Source organism: Drosophila simulans, chromosome 3R (genome assembly GCF_016746395.2).
Source record: "Drosophila simulans strain w501 chromosome 3R, Prin_Dsim_3.1, whole genome shotgun sequence".
Classification (NCBI taxonomy): Eukaryota; Metazoa; Arthropoda; class Insecta; order Diptera; family Drosophilidae; genus Drosophila; species Drosophila simulans.
Genome location: NC_052523.2, coordinates 27,974,286 through 27,997,701, shown reverse-complemented (window position 1 = coordinate 27,997,701; position 23,416 = coordinate 27,974,286). Strand labels below are relative to the sequence as shown.

The 23,416-nt window shown below is 42.4% G+C and overlaps 1 protein-coding gene across 18 annotated transcripts in view; it reads left to right on the top strand.

Annotated features, from left to right (window-relative positions):
* The window catches only part of LOC6730387 (polypyrimidine tract-binding protein 1), a 125,879-nt gene that overhangs the window by 54,003 nt on the left and 48,460 nt on the right, over positions 1–23,416 (top strand). For 3 of the 18 annotated variants that reach the window (XM_039295117.2, XM_039295116.2, XM_039295115.2), the window contains one exon: positions 9,846–9,887. The exons of the other annotated variants lie outside the window; for them this stretch is intronic. In XM_039295117.2, coding sequence (XP_039151051.1) covers positions 9,846–9,887 — 42 coding nt within the window. The remainder of the gene's footprint in view (positions 1–9,845; positions 9,888–23,416) is intronic. 18 annotated transcript variants of the gene reach the window in all.

Below are 23,416 nucleotides of genomic sequence, written 5' to 3'. Positions count from 1 at the left end.
TACATCTTCACAGACCCATTTTACAATTATTGATAAATATACCTGCGCTATTTCTCGTTGAACAATCCGTGCTTTTCGCAGTTCAGGTGTGTGTAAACTAGGAAAAGTATTTTCCCTTATCTACATCTTGTTTAACGATAAAATATGACATTTTATTTGCGTAAATCGAAGAGCCTCTGACTTTCAATGCTTTTTATTCCTCTGTGAGAGTGTGAATTGAGGGATAATTAAATGCCAATTATGTGCAATTATATATAGGTATAGAAAACTGACCCTTTTTCCGGCCTTCCTTTTTCGGCCGTTCTTATTGGGCCACGTCTGCTAAAGGGTGGCTTTTGGGTTGTGGGTAAATTGTGCGCAATAAAGTAAAGTGCAACCGCTCGGCCAGCTGACTGGCATACAAATTAGCCTCGGATCAGGCTGCTATATCCGACACAAATAAATGGACTCAATCTCAACTTTGTTAGAAGTTCGCAAATTTCGATAGGAGCAAATCGAAGGTTTGCGAAACATAAAAAATGTAGAAGAATTACAGTTGCCGTATGAGTGGGTTTATTATTTTATCAGTCATAACTATCGCGTTGCAGGCGAGCATTAGCCGCAATTGTTTGGCCAGCACTTACGCTTTGTACTACCCAACTGTTTTAGTTTACCTTTGCATATTCCCGCTTGTTGGTCTCCTCTACCCCACCGACAAAATGTTGTCCATATTGATTAGTTGGCGTTGAAATGTCGCTGCAATTTGTTGGCGCGAACTGCAGCGCGAAAGGCAAAAAGTTGTACCTCCTCGTCACTCACTTCTGGCGATACAAAGGCCGCTTTTGATGACCCCCTTGCTCCGCTTTCAGTTGTATTTCCCCAGCCGTGGACACAAGTGAAACAAACGTGCCACAGTGCTTCGTGTACGGTGTTGCGTATCGCCCATCGTGTCCTGTATCCTTTGTGTTAGGTGTCCAAGTGCGTATGTGTGCTCCATTAGTTATTCTAACAGCCAAGCTGGCAAAACGGGCTACCAACGTCTGCCGCATTTATTATCGATTTATCGTGGCCAGAAACTCCTTGCTTTGCTACTGCAATTACCCCTCGACCCTCATTAATGTTTAAACTGTACTTAAATGACTCTATTATGTGCTTCCCCTTTTTACACACCACCCGTCCACGTTAAATTATCTGTAATTGATTTTGTTTAACATACGCCCCTACAATACCTAACACTCCTGCCCTTATCCATTAGCCAATTTAAATGTTGATTTTAGTCTTTCGCTTTATTTTCGTGCGATTTTCCATCTGGCCGTCATTAAATGCAGTCATTCGTTCATGAAAGCATTTTGTGATTAAATATTTTTCGCATCGATCCCCTTTGCATTGGCTGTGTGTAATTATTATTGTTATGCGGCAACAAATTCCGCTGTTTTGTTTTTAGTAATTATCGCAATAACGAAATACAGTTGTATTTTAATTTATTTGTATTTATTTATGTGGCTCAACAGAGTTTTCCCTCTTATTCCACCGCTGCCGCCCATTGTTGCAAATATTTTTGTCGATAGAGAAAAAGGCAGATAACTGCTCAAACTGACTGAGCAAACAGCTTGGAAACCAAGGCTCTTGAAAACAACCCCAAGGTGCTAGTAAAGACCGCGAAAGAAATCCTGCAAACCGCACGATAAATAAAGATATTGACAATGAAACATGAAAGATTCTGCAGCGAGGGCTAATAGAAAATTGTTGAAATTAGGAAGTGTGCTTGGGGATTTGAATAAACAAGCTGGGCGGCGGCAAGTTCGTGGGAAAAGCGCTCGCAAGTGGCACGACCTCATCAACCAACTCGCTTTGAAGTGTTGAAGTCAGTCAGCCTGCACTTCTAATAATAATCCGCAGAACTGGCGGCCCTCGGCAAACTTACGAACGCACAAATAAACTTTTTAAATTTAAAAATTCATCAAACTTTCAAGCCGGGCCGACAAGTCAAACAAACTAGATGAGCTCTGGGAGGGGTCAACATGCTAAAAAAAAAGAAGTATATATGTATGTATATATATGAAGAAAAAATTACATTAATCCGTAATCGAAAAACTTGACTCCGATACGGAAAAAAGTTTTCGCTCTGCGTTGAAATACATAACATTTGTTGTAATAAGCGATTTACGACTATGCTGCGTAAAAAGTATTTTTTAACTACAAAATTTCAATTATCTTCCTCTGTTGGGGATCGTCCGGTACGAAAACAATTTGAAATTTAAATGCACCGGAGACAAAGTTCTCTTTTCCCCAAAAAATGATGTCAAGAAGTGGGACAGGCAATATGTTGCCCAAAATAAGTGAGGGCAGGCCGAAAGGGAGTGCTTCGTGCTTGCATCAAATTGAGATGAGAAAATAAAATTCAATAAACTCTTGTTAAGCACGCAGCGTTACAGCAGTAGGATGGCGGGAAGGGGACGGGGACAGCAGCTGCGTGCTCAGAAGCAGGACAACGTTTTAAATATTGACAGCTAGAAAAGGGAGTCCGTTTTCCGCCCGTCCCATCTCTGGGATCCCTGATGACGAGGCTGCCGAGTAAATAGATAAATCAACCCCAGAGACATGTACACCAAGAATTTTTGCATTGATCAAAGCTGGAGCCGACGCACCGGTCGGCAAGGGGGTGGGCGGGTCCTGGACGGGGGACAGGACATATTGCCTAAGCATTGTTATGATTTATCCGGCCCTCAATCGATTTTCGTAGCACACTTTTTGGTACTGACGAAATTTCATTTCTACTGATGAGTTCTCTTGTGATTGCGCTAATCTGGGAGTCCGCAACATATGCTAAGATTATTGTGGACTCTCGAAAGAGTAAAGTGAAGCACTTTAAGGAAAGTGTAAACCATGTTTGTTGAAACAAGTTTATTTCTTCGCTGCTTCACTGTGCCTTGGCTTGTCGTTGCTATTCGCCTGTCGCTGACAAACAAATTAAAAAGTTATGACTAAAACGTTTCGCGCTCGGCAATGAAATGAAATTTGTTCGCTCGGACAACTCAGTGTTCAGTACTCAGCTATGCCGCTGGCTAAATTTAAATTGCTTTTGTTGCGCTTTTGTAGTTGCTGCCGCTGCTCCTGTTTCTGCTTCTGGTCCCGCTCCTCCGGCAACTGATGATGATGATTTTCCTTTTTGTGAGCGCAAGTTTTCTTTGTTGTTTGCACAAATAGTTTTTGTCGCCCGTTCGCAGCCATAAAAAATACCAGAATTTCTTCTAAATAACAACGCGGCGCGTGGGAAAAGATCCTTAAAAAAATAGTAAAAATGTGTGTAGCTCCGAATTAAGTTTGCAGTTAAACGACCACCGCTAAGCGCATTAGGAGGAAAGTTTTTGCATCCAATGGCGCTTCCTGCTTTCCCTTTATTTCAAACCGAACTTTTTCGAAATCATTAAAAGCTTAAATGCGGCGACCACGACCATATGAATATGAATATTGAATGTGCGACGGAATGAGTGACTGACGGAAGAGAACATTAAAAGCAAGCGCGCCCTTCAACCCCCTAAGCCAACTAGCGAGGTTGTAACTTTGGCTTTTACGAGCGCAAAATGTTTGCCCTCCAGTGTACTAATCCACCGAGCACACGAGCTCACTAGCACACCAGGAAACTAGCAAACTGCCAAACTAGGAGTGTGGCAGGAGCATATGAGCAGAGGCCAAAGCCCGAGACCAACTTGGGCACTCACTCAAACTAGAAGCGACAAACTAACTTATTAATATGCGATGCACACTTTGTTGCTGTATTAATTGCAATATTAAATTTCCACTAATACTCGCTTAACAGGGTCAGGCCAGGACTCGCCCTCTTTCTACACTGCGAGAATAAAAACAATGCTACTTGGATTTACAATGTACGATTTCCTTATTTCAATAACCTGGTCGTATGTACACCTAGTCCATACTTTCTAATCAAAGCTTCCGAATCGAAACGCTCCTTTAACTCTGAAGTTTTTTTTCGCAGTGTCCGCTCAACTTGTTCTGCTTGAAAAGTTTCGCCGCAACTTTTAGCGGAGTAAAGTGAGTTGAAAACACCTAGAACAAAGTAATTATTACATGTTTACGTGCGCCAGGATCACGTATCCCTATTTCTTTCGCGGTACCCATTCTGGCATTCCTATTCCTATCCCGCTTCTGTTTACTGTGCCATTTGAGAGATGGTTTCATTCGGCATGCGGCACGGGTGCGCTGAAAAGCGATACTAATGATAAGTTCTGCTTGCTAGGAGTCCGTCAGCGAAATGAACTCAATTTGCTACGTTTTACATTACCAAAGCCACGAACGGACATCATTTCCATATGCGTATGTATGGCACAGACGGAGGTGGTGGAAATTTTCGTGCTCGGTTGCCCGCAGCTTGATGTATGCGGCTGGGGAAATTCTGCGTCTGGCAGCTGGAAATTGCGCTGCAACGCACCCAAAAAACACGGAAGCGAACAAACGGGCTGCCGCAGAAAAGTAGGTGCAAAATATATAAATGTTTAAAAGGTGCAGCAGGCAGGCAGGTAGAACCACCGGCATCGATGCCAGACATAATGTTGGCTGAAGTTTGCAGTTAACTAAATTTACACACTCGCAATCTGGGCGAGTGCAACTGATTTCATTAACTAGAGTTGGGCAAACAAACCCGGAGAGCCCCGCTTTTCTGTTTTCTGGTGGGTGGAAAATTAATTTGTTGAAAATAATTTCAGGGCAAAGTTTTGCGTGTTTGCATAGCACACTTTCATGTGCGCTTGCTTGGGGTTGATTAATAAGCACAGGCGTTGTCTATCCGTCCCTTGTCTAATTATTATTATAGCGTAGAAATGTGTGTCAGGTCCAAGTTGAGCTGGTGAATTTTGTGCCTTAAAATATGCATTTACATGGAGAACACTATTTTAATTCAAGCGATCGTATCCCTTAATAATTAAAAGCACAGAGTTCAGCTGCGACAGAGCATAAGCACATGCTAATTACTAATTTGTGGTCCTTGGCCCAACGAAGTCTCGTTTGAACTTGATTAAATGCAGTTCTGGTGCACAATTGTCACCTTTCGTCAACACAACATCAAATTTTCCGCTAGTTTTATGTGCATAAATGCAAATGGCAGACACCAGGACGAAGTCCGTCCGGAGGGCAGACTTTTGATGAGTTGTGCAATTGCCAGGCTGAGGCACAGAAATAGGAAAAGAGCAAAAAAGGGCTGAAACCCGGCCATTGTCGCCTGTCGTCTTTGGTCCGCCTTTTGCCTTTCAAGCGATTTTCTCCCGTTTTTCATAGCCAGGAAAAGTGAAGACTGCGCTTGATTGTCTGTGTAAATGCGGCGCCAATTTTTTATGCTCATAAATGCAGGCAGACCAGCAAAGCGGCTCCACTCAAGTTCATTGTATTCGCATGCCGCCCTCCCCCCTGGCATATTTTCTGCTGTTTCATCATTCTCATCAGCAGACATTGCTCATACGCCACGTTCTTCCTTTCGTCAGTCAACAAAAGCAGGAGCTGCAGTTCATATAATTTTTTCCTCATGCTTTGTCCAAGCTCGCTTTGGTCCGGAGCCAAAACGTTAACAGTATTTTCAGCATTTTCGAGACAGTTTGTCATAATTCCATAGAATCTACTTGGCATTTTTTCCCATTCGTGTTCTTCTGGTTTCGGAGCTTCTTCTGACGTTTTATTGTGTCAACATGGCAAATCGTCAAGTGTCACGAGGTCCAAGCAGAGTATGCAAATTTATTTTCCGTATTTATTCAAAGGTGGATTTTAATTGACCGATTTTATAGACAATTTTAAAATATACTTTTTATATATTCTCGGCGATTAATTATTATATTATTATTATTATAATTATTAATATAGAAACTCTTTAATTGTGATCACCATTTCTTAAAAACTAATGTTAAATGGCATTCAGTTTAATTTTAGATGCGCTATTATGAGTTATATTCATTGGAGTTATATTCATATTAAACAGATTACCTTTCTCCTTTTTTTAGAGCCAAAAAGTAGCTAAATTGTTTCGCTTTTTATCAGATAGTCTATAAATTCCATCTCTCAATTACAATATTTGGCCCATCGGATGCAAATTTATGAGCATTTTCATTTCGATCAATTTACTCTGCTACTATTTCCCTTGTATCCTGTTTGTGTGTCTGGCTCATATTTATGCTTTTTACGGCAACCTCGAAGGAGAAAAATTTATTCATTGAAGTTTTTACAGTCAACTACACACCTCCTGGATGCGGTTAGCCATCATCGTCGTCATCATCCTCATCTGTCTGGACGTCGGGGAGGCGCCTAAGCTAAGCTGCTCTCTGGTCTGACGTAATCATTCATTCTTCATAAAGTTGACCCGACTCCAACTCCTTGCTTTTCTATTCAGACCTCGAACTCAAACACGCCTCTGTCTCTGCTTCATTGCTATGCAAACTGCTCCCAATGGCTACGTTTAATGGTCAAGTGTGTAAAATTGCATAGCAAACCGTGGGGTCGCTAGATGTGGGTGGATTCGAGGGACAGCGAGTAGAGGAAGTGTTTCCTGGACCATTGCTCTTAGATAAACATCTTTGCCATCTGTTGTTGCTCCACTTTGCTTTGGCTTTCAGGGTTCTGGCTGCTGACTGAGTTACATATTGATGTGATTTACCACTCATACGTCTTTGGGGTTTTCTATGTCCTCGGCAAATTGTTTTGGAGTTCAGGTTTGAATGGATTCTCCTTGTGGTATGATATATCCGCCGATACGGCCGATTAATCGCATATTTTATACCTTCGTTTGAGGTCTTCTTTTAGTGCGTTACCATCATCATTTCTGGAATGGACGTAATGTATGTGGCATGAATTGAAACTTCAACTTACTAAATTATGGGAACTAGTTTGTTTTATGACAGTCACGTCCAAGAAATAAGTAAATAAGCAATACGGCAAAATAGAGGCGATATACGAATTGTGCCTTCCTTTTTAAATTAGTTCCTGCCATAGACTATTCATTAATCAATTCGGCAGAAATTGAAGTGATACCAGCAGTCTTTCCATTCTTGATTTCATTATGATTTCGATTTGCATAACCAAATGTCTTAGCAGCAACTTAGCACCCGTCCCCATCTTCCAAAAAGGTCGCTAGGGACTCCTCTTCACAGTAAATAGCTCTGTGGAGTGAGTTTGAGTTCATCATCGTCTTCCTGCAGAGTGTATCAATTTTGGGGCCTCACATTTCATTAGCTTGTCAACATTTGTGAGCAGGCAAGCCTGTGACGGCCATGTCTTTGACACTTCAGCCTGCGGCGTGCACCTCAAACTGTAGTTGCCATGGAGTGCGACGCACAAGGACCAAAGGGAGCCGTGAGTGGGGCTTCAGCCAGTGCTCTTGCTCTAAATAGTTAAACTGCTTAGCGAGTGTCTTGCGATTTGGCTGACTATGCCACATGCTTCGGTTGCTATGCAAATCAATTTTCCCAGCCGGTCGGTCTGTGCCATAAGCCCAAGTTCATTAGTACTTTGTTTAGTTAAATTCCTATTGGCGAGCTTTTGAACTTTGATACCGGGATTTCGCAAGCGCTTTTGTGCTCACTTAGCTAATTTGCTTTAATTGCCATAATTTGGTAAGGTCTGCTGCTGTCTTCGTCGATTTTCATGCAAATTTTAAAGCGCTTAAATTGTGGCAAGCCCAACCAGGCAGCAGAAGGGGCAGCCAGGTAACGAGCTGTACAAAACGAAATCCCTTTTTAACAAAGGCAGAAGGGGAAATCATAAATTTTGCCAGCAGCCATAAAAGTGTTCTGCTTGCTCCGTTTGGGGAGCTCAAAAGCAAATATGCAATGCGCTTGCTATCGATATGCCGAAATCTATGCTGCTGCCTTCCTTTATGTTGTTTTTTTCCTAGACAAAGGGGAGAAGACCCTGCACGTAAGGGGCTCCCACAAAAAGCCCTTGCCAAAAGTATTTTATTTATTTTTGCCACACACACCGACACATATTATCAGCAAAAGTTATTAGGGGTGCCTCCAGTAAGTATGCAACAGTTTTTTCGCCTGCTGCTCTTTTTCTGGTTTCTCTTTCCCGTTTGTTCTCTTGTGTTGGCCCTCCGGGCAAACAGCAACAAACAACAGGCAGCCAATTAGGAAAGCCAAAATCTGGTTAACTGTTGCTGTACTCAATTTTGGCAGCCAGCCAAGACATGGCTTTATTGCAGTTTAATAGGCTGGCGACTTGCTGTAATTCGGGGTGATAGATAGGCCAACGCATTAGGCAAATCGTAAAGGTTCCAACTTTTTCGGCGCTTGCTTTCAAACCACTTAACGAAAATGATGTTTATATAGCCGATAGACATAGAAACTTTTTCCAGATTTTCGCAAAAAAATGGGAATGTTGCCCATAAACACACGGCGCAGTTGTTGTGATTATTATTGCTGTTCCTGAAGCAACTTGCTGTTTTTCTTGGCCCCAAAAGTCTTTGAGCGTTAAAAGCAAAACCAAAAATGTTCTACAACTTTTGGTTTGAGTGCGTGTTGAAACAAGTTAATGTAAAAGTATTTTTATGCTTTGAAAAACATTTGCCAAGCTAAAAATTATAAAGAAAATAATAAAGGAGGATAAAAGCAACGCGAAAAGAAAACACAAATTAGGGCTAGATAGGCGGTGGGAAAATGTTGTGGTTGTTTTTGCTTTTGCATAAATAAAATCAAACAAAACAAGTAAGAAAATTCGGGACAAACATCCACAAAATCAGCTTCTCGCTCGTACGTTTTTGGGGATACCCATATTATCGTCAGTCGCATTATCGTCATGGCTCAGCCGCAGTCACTGTAATTTTGTTATAGGAACCAGCACGTGTGTGTGCGTGGGTTTCCCGTTTTTTGGTGTAAGAGTGTGTGCCCCACAAGATAAATGTCTATTTAAATTGTCCCTGCTTCTAGCCGGGTCCTTTGTGCTGTCGATTTCTCAATGACAGGACCATGGAAATGCCACTTGACAGCGCCCCGCTTGCCGCCCACTCAAACTTCCCTCTAGTTAAATCTTTATTGTTATCATAATTTGCTTTTATCCGTGCTCAAAGCTTGTCTCATGGCAGGTTACCTAACCAAAGCCCCATTCATCTCGCCAAGATGGGACAGGCAGAACCGAACAAAACCGAGTCAAAAGAGACGCCGAGTTCACATTTTTATCGTAATTGTTTTCGTGCATTTTTTCGTTCTTCTACGAAAGTGAAAAGCTTGGAAAATGGAGCGTAAATAGCACTGAGCTCTGGTGGGCGCTTGCTTACCATTTTCTGCTCTGAGTTTGCTATGCAAATCAATAAAAGTTGATAATTGAGATTTCTTTAACAAGATTTCGGGTGTCCCAATGACACGCGCTTCTTCCCTGTCTTGCTTTTGCTACTACAGATGGTGATACAGATATCGAAACCTCGGGAAATATTAAATTTATGGGCGGCAGACAGTGAAGTCAGCGAAAATGGCGTCTCTAGGCTGTATGCCAATGACATAAATTATAATTAGATTGAAAGCAGCCGTGATGTCGATGGTTGGCCTTGAAAAATGATCCGATGAGGCAATTTCCTGAAAACGGTACATCATTAAATGAAATAAGGAAATCTATATCATAAAATAATTATATTCCTCATTAAGTATTTTTTGATTACCTTTCATAGATATTTGTCTTCTACGTCATTTGATTTTTTGAGAATTTATGATTTCGGAAAACGTGTTCCTTACGTATCTAGTTTTTGTCGTATGAAATTAAATATTGTGTGCCGCTAGATAACCCAAAAATCGTCGTACTGTCCAATGTCCTAGTTATAAGCCAACCCAATGCCAAATCCTGACTAACTTCTTTTTCATTTCTCTATTTTCTTGCAGGTAAGGATCGACGAACAATATATATATAAACTGAACTATTTGGTAAGCAATTTCATACGATTTTCAATATACTTGAATATACCAGTCAGACGTTCTTTCCATTTGTCCCATAAGTATCTTGGCTATCTGGGCGTTTTATTTCCGCAAGCAACCCGCTTCATTTGGCACTGCGGCAAGCAGTCGACAATTGTGTGCCATAATTGAATTTTAAATAAACCCATGCAGACACGCACGAGAGTCGATTGCAGTCGTATCCTCTCTGCACCGGCTCCTTGGCACTTGTCTACTTTTTAAACTGTAAATAAATTTCATCGAATTTCTTCGCTGCCTGCTGACAAAGACGTCTGGCAGGCGGCTCCTTTCTGCTCAGAGCTCCTTGTTGCTGTCGCTGTGTTTGCCGCATCCTGCGCCATGAAGTATGCAATTTTATTTCAGTGCGACCGGCACTTACCTGGCATCAGTTCCTTCCTCCCACTTGCTCCTTTGTGTTGCCAGCTTGAACGCCATAAAATATTTAAGCTTACATTTCTCACACACACTGTGCACCGTTCTTCCCGTTTGGGGATCATGCTCTAAGCCTGGCCTTTTTTGTTGTCTCCCTGTATTGACTGCTATAGACGGGCCATTTTTATTACTCGATTTGTCAAGTCAAGATTTCTTCGACTTGACCACACACATTGATGTACTGAGAGAAAAACAAACATATTTCTATAATGCGTTTCTAAGAATAATAGCCGATCTGTATGTATGAATTCCATTTGGTTATTGATCCTTCATTTGGGCATATAAACTCCCCTCCCTACTGTTCGTATGGCATATAGTATGTTTTACTGAAAACGTTGTATTTGACCTGGCATTTGAGATCTTGAAAGCGAAACCAATTACCCACGAAGGCATTTTTGAGCAAAAGCAGTCGCCTAGAGTTAAACTTTTTCTAGCAGTGCACGCATATAGCATGTTTGTACGGCTGTTTAATATTTGCTCTGCCATTGTCATAGGTCAGCCCGTACTCTAACCCAAAAAGAACGTGCACCACCTGAACTGGCTATTTGTGCAGCACTTGGCTCGCCTCGACCGACTCTCCAGCTCTGATTACCGGCAATTCCGTTTTTCCTCACTGCAAATATAATTAAGTCAACACACAAATGCGTCCAGATATATCTATGGGCAAATAGTGCGAGTAAGTTGCATGTGCATTTTATTTAAGAGTTCAATAAGCAAACTTTGCTACGATTCAAGAGTGCAGCCATTAGGTAATTAATTTAACACTTGGCCACACAGCCGGGCCACTAATTGGCTTCCATTTACCAATTGAGACAAATCCGGCGGAGGGAAAATAAAGAATAGAGCAGCAACTGGATGCTGATGGATGGGCAGCTAGTGCTGTAAGTCGAAATCAAAGCGTTGGTAGTCATTACTGCCATTTGTGGCACTCTTGGGGTTTGTAGCCTTGGCAATAGTTCCCATGAAAAGAACCTGACATCAAAATCGCTTCAATGAACTGGTCAAATGTGGAGAAGCGTACGTGTGTGGGTGTGTTTGGGGTTGACTGCTCACTGAACCCAGTGAACCTGCTCGAAATTAATGTGCCACGTAAAAAGGGTAATTTCCAGGAGCCACGTCAAAGGTGCTTGGCCAAGTTCCAAGTTCCAAGTTCAGGTCAAGACTTGTTGCGTGCCTTGTGCACTTTTTTGACACGACCCCATAGTCAAAGACAAGCCAAGTGCAAAAGGAAGTAAAATATTTTCCCAACAGAAAAAAGGGTAGCTAAAGAACGAAAACATCAAAATAGACAAGCTGCGAAACTTTTGTAATGTCTAAAAGGCTTTGCTCGTTAAGAGGAAAATCAAGGAGGAGATGCGTTTGGTGGCGCCTTTGGCGTTAAACTCATTAACGGTAATTGCAGCCTTTTTTTTAGAGCGCGCATCACATTTTTAAAACGCAATTTTGTTAATTAATTTTCGCACATGACGCCCGCCCTCTGAGGCCCTGCTCGTTAGCGCCAGCATTGGTCGATGATTTGGCTTTTGAATATGTTGTCAATCAGCAGCGGGGCGTCCTTGACTTGTCTATCCAGCACCACTTGTAGCTGCCAGGCGAAGCTTTTTGGCTTTGCCGTTTCGGCGCTTCTCGCTTTTCAATTACGGAAAACACGCCCAGCAGCCCACTTTCGAATTCGGATTCGGTTGGGATAACGCGCTTACCGCTTGCATCAAAAGCCAGCGGATCCGCCTCCTGTTGCTGACACTGATGATGATTGTCGGCCTGAGGGAAGTAACCCAAGTGAAGATGGAGTTCTTCACTTAGAAAAAAAAGTGGCTTCTAGACAACAAGAAAAGTATTGTTCTCGGGTCAGGAAAGGTAATTAAATATCAGATAGTTTTGCTTTTGATATGCTATTTTTTTTGGATATATATATTAAATAGTTTCCAACACAAATATACAAAATAATTTTCGAGTGCAACACTGCCACAGTTCCATCGGCTGAATCACAATTTGTCTTGCGGCCAAACGTTCTATTATCAGGAAAAGATGCCAAGTGTATGTGTGAGCCACTGAGAGGCGAAAATAATAACCTCACTTAAAGCGCACAAGAGATGCCCAGGCCAGATACGAAGGCTTCTTGACGGCGCTCGCGGCGGTTAGTTGAATTTGAGTGCAAAAAGAAGGATAGCCAAGCCAGTTGGGAAAGAAAACAGAGCAAAGAAGGAGCTTAAGGAGCTACTGTGATTTATAAGCATGTGCTCGCCAGCTAACCTTTCGCTTTTTAATTTTGTTTTGCACCCCTCCACAATCAACAGTGTTTTTCGTGGGAGAGTGCAACTCACACACACAAAGACAAGGGGAAGGGCTGTCACTGCTGTTGTAATCAACTTAATTGCAGGGAAACAGAATCGGGGAGAGGCATGCAGGAGAGAGCGAGTAATTATGAGTAATTGCTATTAATATAATATAGCCAGAGAGAGCTAGCCAAAGGACAAATTCATAGAGCCCAAAGGCACGCAAAGAAAATATAAAAAATTACGCCAAACCAGTAGCAGCGTATAAAGCCACGAAAATAATTCACAAAACGGAACAGAATACATTTGATTATAATCTACAATTTACGTCAACAGCAGCAGTATCCAGCAACAACAAAGAGGGTTGTTAGCCCTAGACAAAGCTCGAAAATTGATATTAATTTTTTCGCCTATTTTAGTCTCGGCCAATGGAATGTTCATAAAAAGCGACGAAGAACAAAAGACCTACAAAGAGGAAAATGTTATGATCCTTGTTATCGGCCCAAGCCCACAGAATGGTTCTGCAATGTGTTTCCTTGGCAGTAATTGTTGCTATTTAGAAACGCAAGGAGGCAGCAAAAAACGAATCAAATTAATTAGCGGGGCTTTGTGGCAGAAAAAGCACGCAAAAGCAACCGCAATAACAACATGTACCAACATTTTAATTTTACATTTATTTCTGGCTGCTTAAAGCATCTCCAATAAATGGCCGTACATATATATGAGGTGGTTTAAAGCTCCTCCAGTTATTTTTTGTTTTTGCTATGGGTAGGGAAATCGCCATATGTACATGCATATGTGTTTTCCGACTGCATTGACAATTCATGTTACAAAAACAATGTTTATTATTTATTTTATTCATTGCTTGTTCGTTTGAGTTGGGAAACAACAATTTCATTCCCTAATTCGAATGTGCATTTTTTGGATGGTTAAAATATCTACAATGCTAGAAATTAGTTGCTGTCCAAATAAATAGTCGACATAACATAGAAAAATTCCATTCGATTATTTGATTTACCATATGTGAGTACCTAATTAAAAATGGAAAATATCAAGCGAATTTTAATGTTTGTTAGTTTTATCATTCCTTCGTGTTTTCATTTATCTATATTGATTATTCGATCTGCCATAAGCAGCATTTGGAGACTTCTGGTTTAATGGCTTCAATTTATGACTTAAATAAATAAACATTTTTAGGATCCGGCCCAATCTCATCCCACATAATTATACGATGTAATTAAGTAGTGTGTGAAGAGAAGAGATGCTATTTGTCAATCTGACGTTGACAAACTCGTTGGTCTAGATTAGAAAACTCTTGGTTCTGGGTGCCCAATAATACATACATATGTGCGAAATGTAAACACACCGAATGGTTTGCGGTCTCTTCTTCTGCGAACCGAAACAAGAACAAAACCAAAACTCGCCCCCAGGACATGTTGCGAAAACTTCATTTGCGGCCAGCGCTTTGTGTCCTTGTGATTGCCTTTTGACTCTTGCTTAAACGCTTCAATGACTTAATTATATTTACGTAATTGTCTCTAAATCACGAGAGCTATAATTAGAGTGCCGCAACGCACAAAAGTATGCAGCGCTATTACTACTTCTTTGTTGCTTTCACAGCCGTCGGGAAATCTGTCTTTTCAGCTTTATAGAATTTAACTGAGTGCGGCAAGCAGCAGCACGCTTATAAGAAAACGAAAACTATTTCCAGTTCAACAAAAGGAAAATAGCAAAGACCAAGCACGAAGAAAGTGCTGCAGTCAAAGTTTTTAAGTGTTTATTTCAATTATTGTTTGGCTGCGTGTTGTCTGCTCCGCGTTTTTGGACCTGCGAACGCTCGCGGGGGCAATTTAATTTTCCGCATTTTGTGCACCCCCAAAAAAAGTGGGGGAAAACAACAAACAATAGCAAAAACTAGTTAAGAAATGCAAAAGTTTTTAGCGCGAAAGTTCGTCCATCGTTCGTCCTGCGGCAAGTCCCCTCTGGCTTTGTTTTCATTTTCATTCACGTGCAGTTACTCAATTTTTGTGCTTAACGCGAAAGAGCAACAGAGGGAAAAACAATGCGTCTCAATGGTGAAGGTGTTGGGGGCCAGTCCCTCTTTCACTCACACATCGACGCTTTCGTATAATTTAATTTTACACTTATTTTTGCTTTTATTTGCGAGCAGAACTAATGTTGGTGCACTCGAGTTGCTGCAACATTGTTGCTCGTAGCTCAGCATTGTTGCTCGTAGCTCAGCAGCAACATGGCGGGAAACTTGGCCCCATTTTCTTGCCGCCTGCCCCCCCTCCTCGAGCCTTTTCTCCTCCGCCTGCTTAGTGTTGCGTGTTGCCATATTGTTTGCTTTATGTCACACACTCGCCGGCACAAACGCACTCTCTGGTTTATTTGCTCCGGCTGCCATATATTTTACTCTCAGGTAATTGCGGTTTTTATTTCACAAAAATAATAATAGCTGCACCTTTGGGGGTGGCGCTGGTGAGTGCGATTGTGTGTGTGTGGATGTGGATGTGGATGGACGGCTGTCGGAAGTTGTCAAGCTACGACAATGAGGAAGGCGAATTGCGAGCGCCATCTTAAAGCTCACAGCGTCGCAACCACTTTAAAGCCAGCAGCTGAACGCTAATAAGACACACAGAGTTCCCAGGACGAGGGAAGCGAGAGGCGATGTGGAAGTGGAGGAGCAGACAGCCGCCTTTCACGGATGTGTGGGCTTACACTCCGCATCCAGCTGGCAGGATCCCCTGATTGTCTGTGCGAGTGTGCAGCATAAACCCTGTTAACACACTTAACAACAAACAAAGCTACAAGCAACGCCTGGACGGGCACACACCTCCCTTCGCCACCACCCCTAAGCCACCCGGCCCAACTACGAGCATAACTTTAATGCTCATTGCTTGGCTCGCTGCCTTGACTTGGCTCCACGCCAAATTTAAATGAACTGGGTCGCCGGCAATGAGGTTCTGCAGAAGAACGCCGCACTCATATGAAAGTGTGCGGGATGCAAAGGGGGTGCGAACGTAAAAGGGTTGGGCGGCGGTGGGCGCACTGCTAAAAATATTTTTGGAGCGCAACCTTATTACATATTTTGAAATTCAATTAAGAATACCAAACTGTATTTAGTATTTATAATATATTTTGATGTATCAACCTCACTTATTAGTTACGAATATGTTTACTTGGGTTGTCGTCAGTTTCATAATAATGATAATTTACCATTTAAAATGAAACTGTTCTCAACATATAATCCATCTTGGATTTTATATATTATGTAGCCTGCATATGGCAATCATTGGCATGGGTCTTAATTACATAATATCCAGATGAAGAAAATTTCAAATGCCCAGAGGACTATTGAGGCCAAAACAAAACCTGTGTGCGAATCCTGGCCCCAAACCGATTTGTGGGGAAGTTTATAAACAATAGTTCATTTGCGAGCGCTCCGAGGCAGCCTTAACCCCTGTGCTCAGCTAACCCGCATAATGTGCTTACGCTTCATCGATTGACCGTTGTCTGCGGCTGTGTGCGACTGTTTGCGTGGGTGTGAATGGGTGGTGAAAGAGGTGGAAGGGGGTGGGGGGCGGAGGGTCGAAGGTGAGCTGCCAAACACAACGATCGACGGGAACTGCGTGGTGCTAAAAATGTTAATGCAAATCATTGGGGAAATCAAAAATGGCTCTACTCCGGTCCAAAGTGCAAGTGAAAATTGTGGCCAAGATTTCGTAGGCATCCCCTTCATGCAATTTGCAAGGGTTTCCCAAGTGGATTCCCTCCTCCATTTCCTGGGCTCCGCCCTGTTTGTTGTCAAATTTGCGCAGCAGCCGGTTCCAATTGCAACAGCCAAGTCATTAGCATAAACGTAGAGCGGCGAAAAGTAGCGATTCCATTAAGGCCCGTGGCTACTGGATAGGCACTCGAAACAAGCCGTGAGCGCCTGCTTTTGGCAACTCTTTAAAGATTTATGAAGCGTCAAATATTTATTATGCCCGCTTTGCAATATAAGGCAGCCGAGCACGCGAGCCTCTTCTTGGCACGAAATAGTCCACGGAGAAAGGAGAGCCAGCAGCCAGCAGCCAGCCATTTCCCTAAGCCATTGGTCCTGCCTTCGTTGCCTGTCTTTGCGAACACTTTTTGAAATTGCAAAGCAGCGCAAATAAATAAGAACACATAAAAAGTAGGCAAACGCAGGATACGAAGCCGAACCAACAGCAGCCAAAGCCCTTGCACAGACAGCGAAAAATAAAAAGGAAGGCATAAAATAAAGTAAAACGCAGGCGGGGAAATGAAATGAGTCCAAGGAAAGCCGGTAAACACACCTGAAGAAAAGTCGTGTGGTTGTTTTTTGGTTCTACAGACAAATATATTTTTAAATATTTCTTGAATTAGTCATTGTATTGTATACTTGGAGATGTTGTTAGATTGTAATAGATATTTCTCGATAGATATAGATAGATCGATTTTTTTAGCTGTGCAGCGTAGCTCTCACAGAAATGGCGAGCGAAAGCAAAACAAAATCAATGCGAGAAACAGGCTGAGGCTGAGTCTTAGTCGCACTTTTACTTTTCCCTTTTCTGGGATGGGGGAAGTACACGGGGCTGTGGCACTTCAACCCTTTCAACAACTCACGAGGACACGGCGACTGCAGCAATCTCTTCTCATGGCGTTGAAATATGTGCCTCCAAATATGAAAAATCTCCTCTCGGGCTAACATACATATATGCACACACATATTTCTGCAGTGGCGGCAGCAACAGGGCCAGAACCAGGAGCACGTGTGCCCTATTCCACCCTCGCACTCGTTTGTTAAAGTGTTGAAATATGTCAAACATCGTCGAAACCATTTCATTTGACTGGGCGAGACTGTCGTGGCGGCTGGCCTTTGAGCAAACGCAAAACGCTTGGAATATTTTTAGGCGCGCACAACCGGTGACTAATGATGATGATGAGTGTGTCTTGCCCTCTGCTCCTGTCGTATCCCCCTGCCTCTTCTTCTGTCTCTGTGCTCGCTCAGCTAATGAGGCGCATAAATTGTACACACAAAAATCTCCACGCTGCAGAAAACAGTTGCAAATTTTCTGAGCTTCCTCACTAAACAAGATGTCAACGAACGAAAACAGTAATTGTAGCAGCTAGTGGTTGTTTATTAATACACACATTTGGTTATTGCATATTCTAGTGTTATTGGACACTTCTAAAAGCAAAAAAAAAAAGTTTTATACCTTCATAATCGAGAACTCGCAAACTGCGCAAGGATTAGGTATAAATATTGCGATGATGTCATCGTAATTTTATTTCAAGTTTTACCGGGCATCTATTATCGCATCTTCACGGTTGTATTTTTGCGAGTGCAACATGCGATAGACACACACACGACGCCAAACTTTGTCTAGGCTTTTAAGCAACTAGGGACGATTTAATTAACTCTATTTAACATCCTGCCAGCTGTCTCTTCACTGTCGTCTTCTTTCTGCCATTTGTCAAGTTGTCCTAAGCTGTTGCCTACTTTTAGACGCTGACTGGTGTGACCGAAAACTTAACTTGAAGATGGAATGCACGCCAGGTGGAATCCATTGCTCGCGAAATGCACGTCACGCTCCAATTTGCATGCCTTGGGTGGTCGCTCCACCAGTGGCTCCCACTCATCAGTTTCCGAGTAGAGGCTACACGGCCAGCAAAAAAGTTCATAAACAAGGGCGCACAACAAAGAGGAGGCAGCGAACCAAACCAACCGCAATTTGGTCATGTCCAACTCAATTTTCGTTACGTAAACTGCATCGTATGCTAGGCATACATACGAATAGGACCTGGCTGTTAGACATAACTTTTCGGAAAGGAAGAGGGGGGCGGGGGAGGAAGAGAAGGCGGCAGGCGTTCGCATGTACATATTTTGTTTTCGCTGGCCAAAACAAAAACCGAAACCGAAAAAATAATTCCCCAGCCGAGCCTCGATGGCGGCTTCTCAGGCGCTTCAAATTTAATTAAACATGCACACGTGAGCAAATGCAAATAAATAAAAACTTTATGGCTTTTTCCATGGCCAGAACGGAGGCCAAATGTGGAAATGAAAAAACGAATGGCGGGTGTATGCGTGCGTCTTTAGTGTTTGGTGTTTGATATTTGCTGGCAGTTGGTTGGCTGGCGTGCTTATAAGTTTTAAATTTGCACCATTCAACGGCGGAAAATAAATAGACAGCTATGGTCAAACATTTTTCAGGAGAGAATTTTTGTGGCTTTTTTTTCAGAGATCGACAAGCTTTTTGGTTAGTTTTCTGTTTTGTTGGGACCACACGTTTTGAATTGAACGGCTTTCTGCCACAGTTCGTTTTCTGCATATTTTTTGTCATCTGGATGGATGATTTATGCAGTGGCGGATGTTGGAGGACCACGCACACATTTTAACTGAACTGCACTTGAGGACTTAGGCTCATCCACCCGGCATTCTGTGGTACATTTTTTAATTACTAAACTAAAAAGCTGCAGCAGCTTTGAATATTTGATTAGGGCTTACATTTTATCAACAGCGGCGTTCCCATTCCGATTATCTTGCTGACAAATGTCATTTCTAAATTTAACAGCTCCAACAAAAAAAAAAAAATTATTAAAATTCTGCAAGCAAATGGAAAATGTATCAGGAACGTAATAAAATAAAACAAAAAACAATTTAACTTTTGTCAGGACAGTGGACGACTCCGCACACAAAGGGTCAAGAGAGAGCCAGCCAGCCATGTAAATCCTGCTGCGGGATTTTTGTTAAAAACTGCATAATTCATATGCAACTGGGGAAGGGGCTGGACAAGGGACAATCATCAACATCAAGCTTCCAGCCAAGCCACAAAGAGCCGGGCTTCCACTCTCTGTGACCTCGCTGTCCTCGTATATTTCATTTAAAATTTACAAGTTAACAATATTAAATATTAACAGTTATTTATGCATTTTTCGGCACAAATCAAAAATTTACATACATGGCAGAAAGTTCGGACTGCCTCTGCTTCTGCTTCGTCATCTGCATCTGCCTCTCCTTTTGCCCTGAACTTGGTCCTGCCCAGAAGATGAATGTGTTGATGGATGCCGGCCAACATTTTTCATATGCAGGAGACATTGTATTTATGTATTTGCCTTTTCCCACATTTTATTCGACAATATTTTCGTCCTCGTCCTGGGCTTCTTCTGCACCGGCGGCCGCAGCGAATGTTGATTTAAATAATTTGCTTTTGGCTTTTGTGTGCATTTCGCAATGTGTGTGCTGTGTGGGCTTTGTGTGCTGTGTGTTTGCGGGAAAACATTTTTGGCATATTATGTGTGTTTTGCTTATTGTTTGACTATGAGTTTTTGTTTATTTGCCTCGGCTCTCCTCCGGCTTAAACCGTATTCCGTCTAGCAAACAACAAATCAATCTTAATTTATTCAAATTTATAGCTGCACTCTGAGTTGACTTATAGTAGCCGTGACAATTTCGTTGAAGTCGAACGGAAGCAGCCGAACTATTCAAAACTTCATTGTAATTTCTACTCAAATATTTAACAGTAATTTTGCAAGGAATTTTTGTATATTTTTTATCTTCGTGCCTGACTGACCCTCCGCAGACGATCTTGGTTTGGTGTCTAGGCAATGGCCAGTCGGGGATGCTTCTAATGCCTCAGCAAATATTTACTAATTCTGGGCTCTAAGTCGTAGACAAATTTTCGAAGCCGAAAGGCAAAACTTTTGCATTTACTCGGAGCGAAAATAGCAAAACTTGCGCTTTCCCGCTCCTCAAATATGTAAATGAGCTGAGATCCAAAACTTGGCTTCTGCAAAGTGCCCCAAAAGTGGCGGCTCACACACAACAAACAAGGTCGGCAACAAAAGCATTAGCTTGAAAAGTGCATCTCTCCACAACCCGGTCCAGGATCCTAAGTTCACTATCCCCGAATGTTGGCTGCGGTTTCATAGTGCATTTTGAGGCTGAGCCGGGCGGGAATAGGCAGTCAAGGGGTGAAAAATAAATGGAGTGTGTGACTAGCAAGTGGTCGGGCCCAGACCCTAACATTGGGATTACATTTACACAGGGTGGCTGACAAAGGCGGGAACGGGGCACGACTTTTGGTAATACGATGATGGCGCCAGTTCCCTGGTTAGCTGCCCTCTAGTTGCCCCATCCCTTCGGCCTTCGGGGTATTCTAGTCAGGAAAATGCCAACAAATCATTGCCAGGACAACCGTACAGAGCACACTGCAAAAAACCAAGAAAACCCTTTTACAGAACTACGTCCTTTAACTTATACCACATTTTTGATCTATATATCTAACGTATTTTGCATGCTATGGCTAATTAATTATGTTCTTCGATTCCCTTTGGGTATTAAACTGATTTTCACTCCAGGACCCTATAGGTTTCAGTGCAAAGGGCAGACAGCACCCAGTGGGTAACAGGCAGCAACATCATCATCACTCTGCGCCTAAGCCGCATTTTGTGGATTCAGATGTTGCACCGGTGACTCACATCACCCAGTAGCGCGCGAGAGTGTACCTGCAACCTGCAACAAACGAGGTGGTTGCTGCCAAGTGATTTCTGGTCTAATGTTTTTTAATGTTGCTCATGTTGCAGCCCGGTTGTTGCTGTTGACGCTGATGATATTGTTGCTGTCGACAGCAGCGGTTGCTCTGGTCAGCTCACCGTTGTTGTCAAGTCAAACAGAATGTGTGGCAGGAGGATGCCCTGCAAGGACTTTGAAGTGTGTTGGGGCGATGGAGCCGAGCCATGGCTAATTTTTCGCTCTTTGTGTGTGTGGGAGTCTGGAGAGTCCATTAGCATTTGACAAAGTTGTCCGGTGGTTGGCCCAACCAAAACCCGCTTTGTTGGCCCTCTAACGTCCTTACCGCCCAACGCTTCCTGTGTTGCGGCTGTTGCCGAATTTGACACAACATTTGTCAAACCGCAAAATGGCTGCCACAACGTTACTTTCATTATGCAAAAGGGTCAGCCAGACAAACAATGGCAGCTCGGTTGGGTTCCCCTTAACTGATATTTGAGTTGGTTAGCCTGGTTTGTTGGTCGAAGCCAGGCTAATAAGCCGCGATTTATCAGCCAACCATCATTACGTAAACATCATACAATTCGATCAGCATTTTCTCAACTTTTCATTTAAAAGTTGACCATAATGCTAAAGTAGTAAATGATTTTCTTTTATGTTCTAAATGATCAGATCAAATGCATTTTTATCCGTCCTGACTTTTGCTAAATTGATCACGAATATTTGCATATTTTTAAATTCAATCGCCTAATTTCATTGCTTGTGGTTCAGCGCTGAAATTGTTTAGCGAAAATTCGCCAAACGCAATTGTCACAGCGTGATTTTCCTCCCAAATCGACAATGGTGGTACTGCGAAGCGAGGCGCATGAATAGCAGGAGCAGGAGGGCAGGAAGAGGAAATCAATTAGTGCAAACATATTTGGCAGGGCGCTAAAAGCCTTGACGGATGATGATCGATAAATTAGTGAAACCCCTGCCCTCTGGTGGTTGCGTGATGTTGGTGTGTATATTTATGAACTGGGGATATTATTTATTTACAAGTTTACGCTTGACCGCCTGCCGATGATGCTGATTTCCTCTGCCAGGCGATAAATATTTGATAGGCTTTTTTGTTGCTAGCTTTGTTTATTTAGCAACAATTAGCAGCTTACAAGCCAGGCGTATTATTGATTCCATATGCATAAGGATTAGCGCATGTTTTTTTGTTATGTTTTTATATTTCCCCATACACAAAGTCTGCCATATTTCAATGCAATATTGCTGTTCGCCTGTGTGTGGGGCAATAATTAATAATTTAATTGCTTCTGTTTATCTCTTAATTAAAAGGGATTTATTTGACCATTACAATGGCAGCTTGCACATAAAGAGTGCCGAACACATCGAAGCACTTTACTTTTTGTCGCCTTTGCTAATTAAGTTACATAATTAATGGGTCCGATATATTTGTTATTGACAATTGGGGCCAATATGTGTCCCCCGTCACCCCTCCTGATTTCCAGCCCTGCTCGGTGAAGATAACCACAAAAAGTGATTAGGGCCCAGCTTAATTAGATTTGATTGCTCAAAAGATTTTACAAACCCAATTGCAATAAAGCAAATTCAACATGCTAATCAAATTGCCTCTCTCTCTTGCGATTTATTTACAGGTGAGTTACCCACAAGATTATGGCCGAATGCCGGCTCAATTAGTAAGTAGAAAGCCCGAAAATTCCACTTCACTGTGGCAGCATAGAAGGCCTGTCAGCAGCACGCCCCCGAGTATGGTACACTAATTTAATTTCAGGGCATATTTGCAGTGAGTAGCGTCTTTTCTGCCTATTTGGCACAAACCTAATTAGCCGCGAAAACAATGGCAACCAGCCATCGTGGTCCTTCGCTCCGCTTCGTCTGGCCTCTAGCTTCGCCCGGCTAATTTTCATAATTGTTATTATAGAAATTCAGCAGCCATAAACAAAAGGTTAGTTACTTGCCTAATGACTTGAAGTGCGTCCTGCCCACGGCTCCAGACGTTGCCCCTTGTCTAAGCTGATAAACATGTAAATGCGCTTATCATGCTGGTTGGCAAAAGTTTCGCCGAGCTCTCTATCAGTTGATTTTTGAGGCAGACAAAACCGCGCATTCATAACCCGACTTAGACTAGAACTCGCCCGATGCGAAAATGATAGCTAGCCCACAACTTTTCAACTATGTATTTGCAGGGAGGGTTGTGTTTTCTGTTTAGTCACCCTTAAGTCGAGGCAAACAACAACCCAGCACTAATTAGGCTGTGGCGTTGA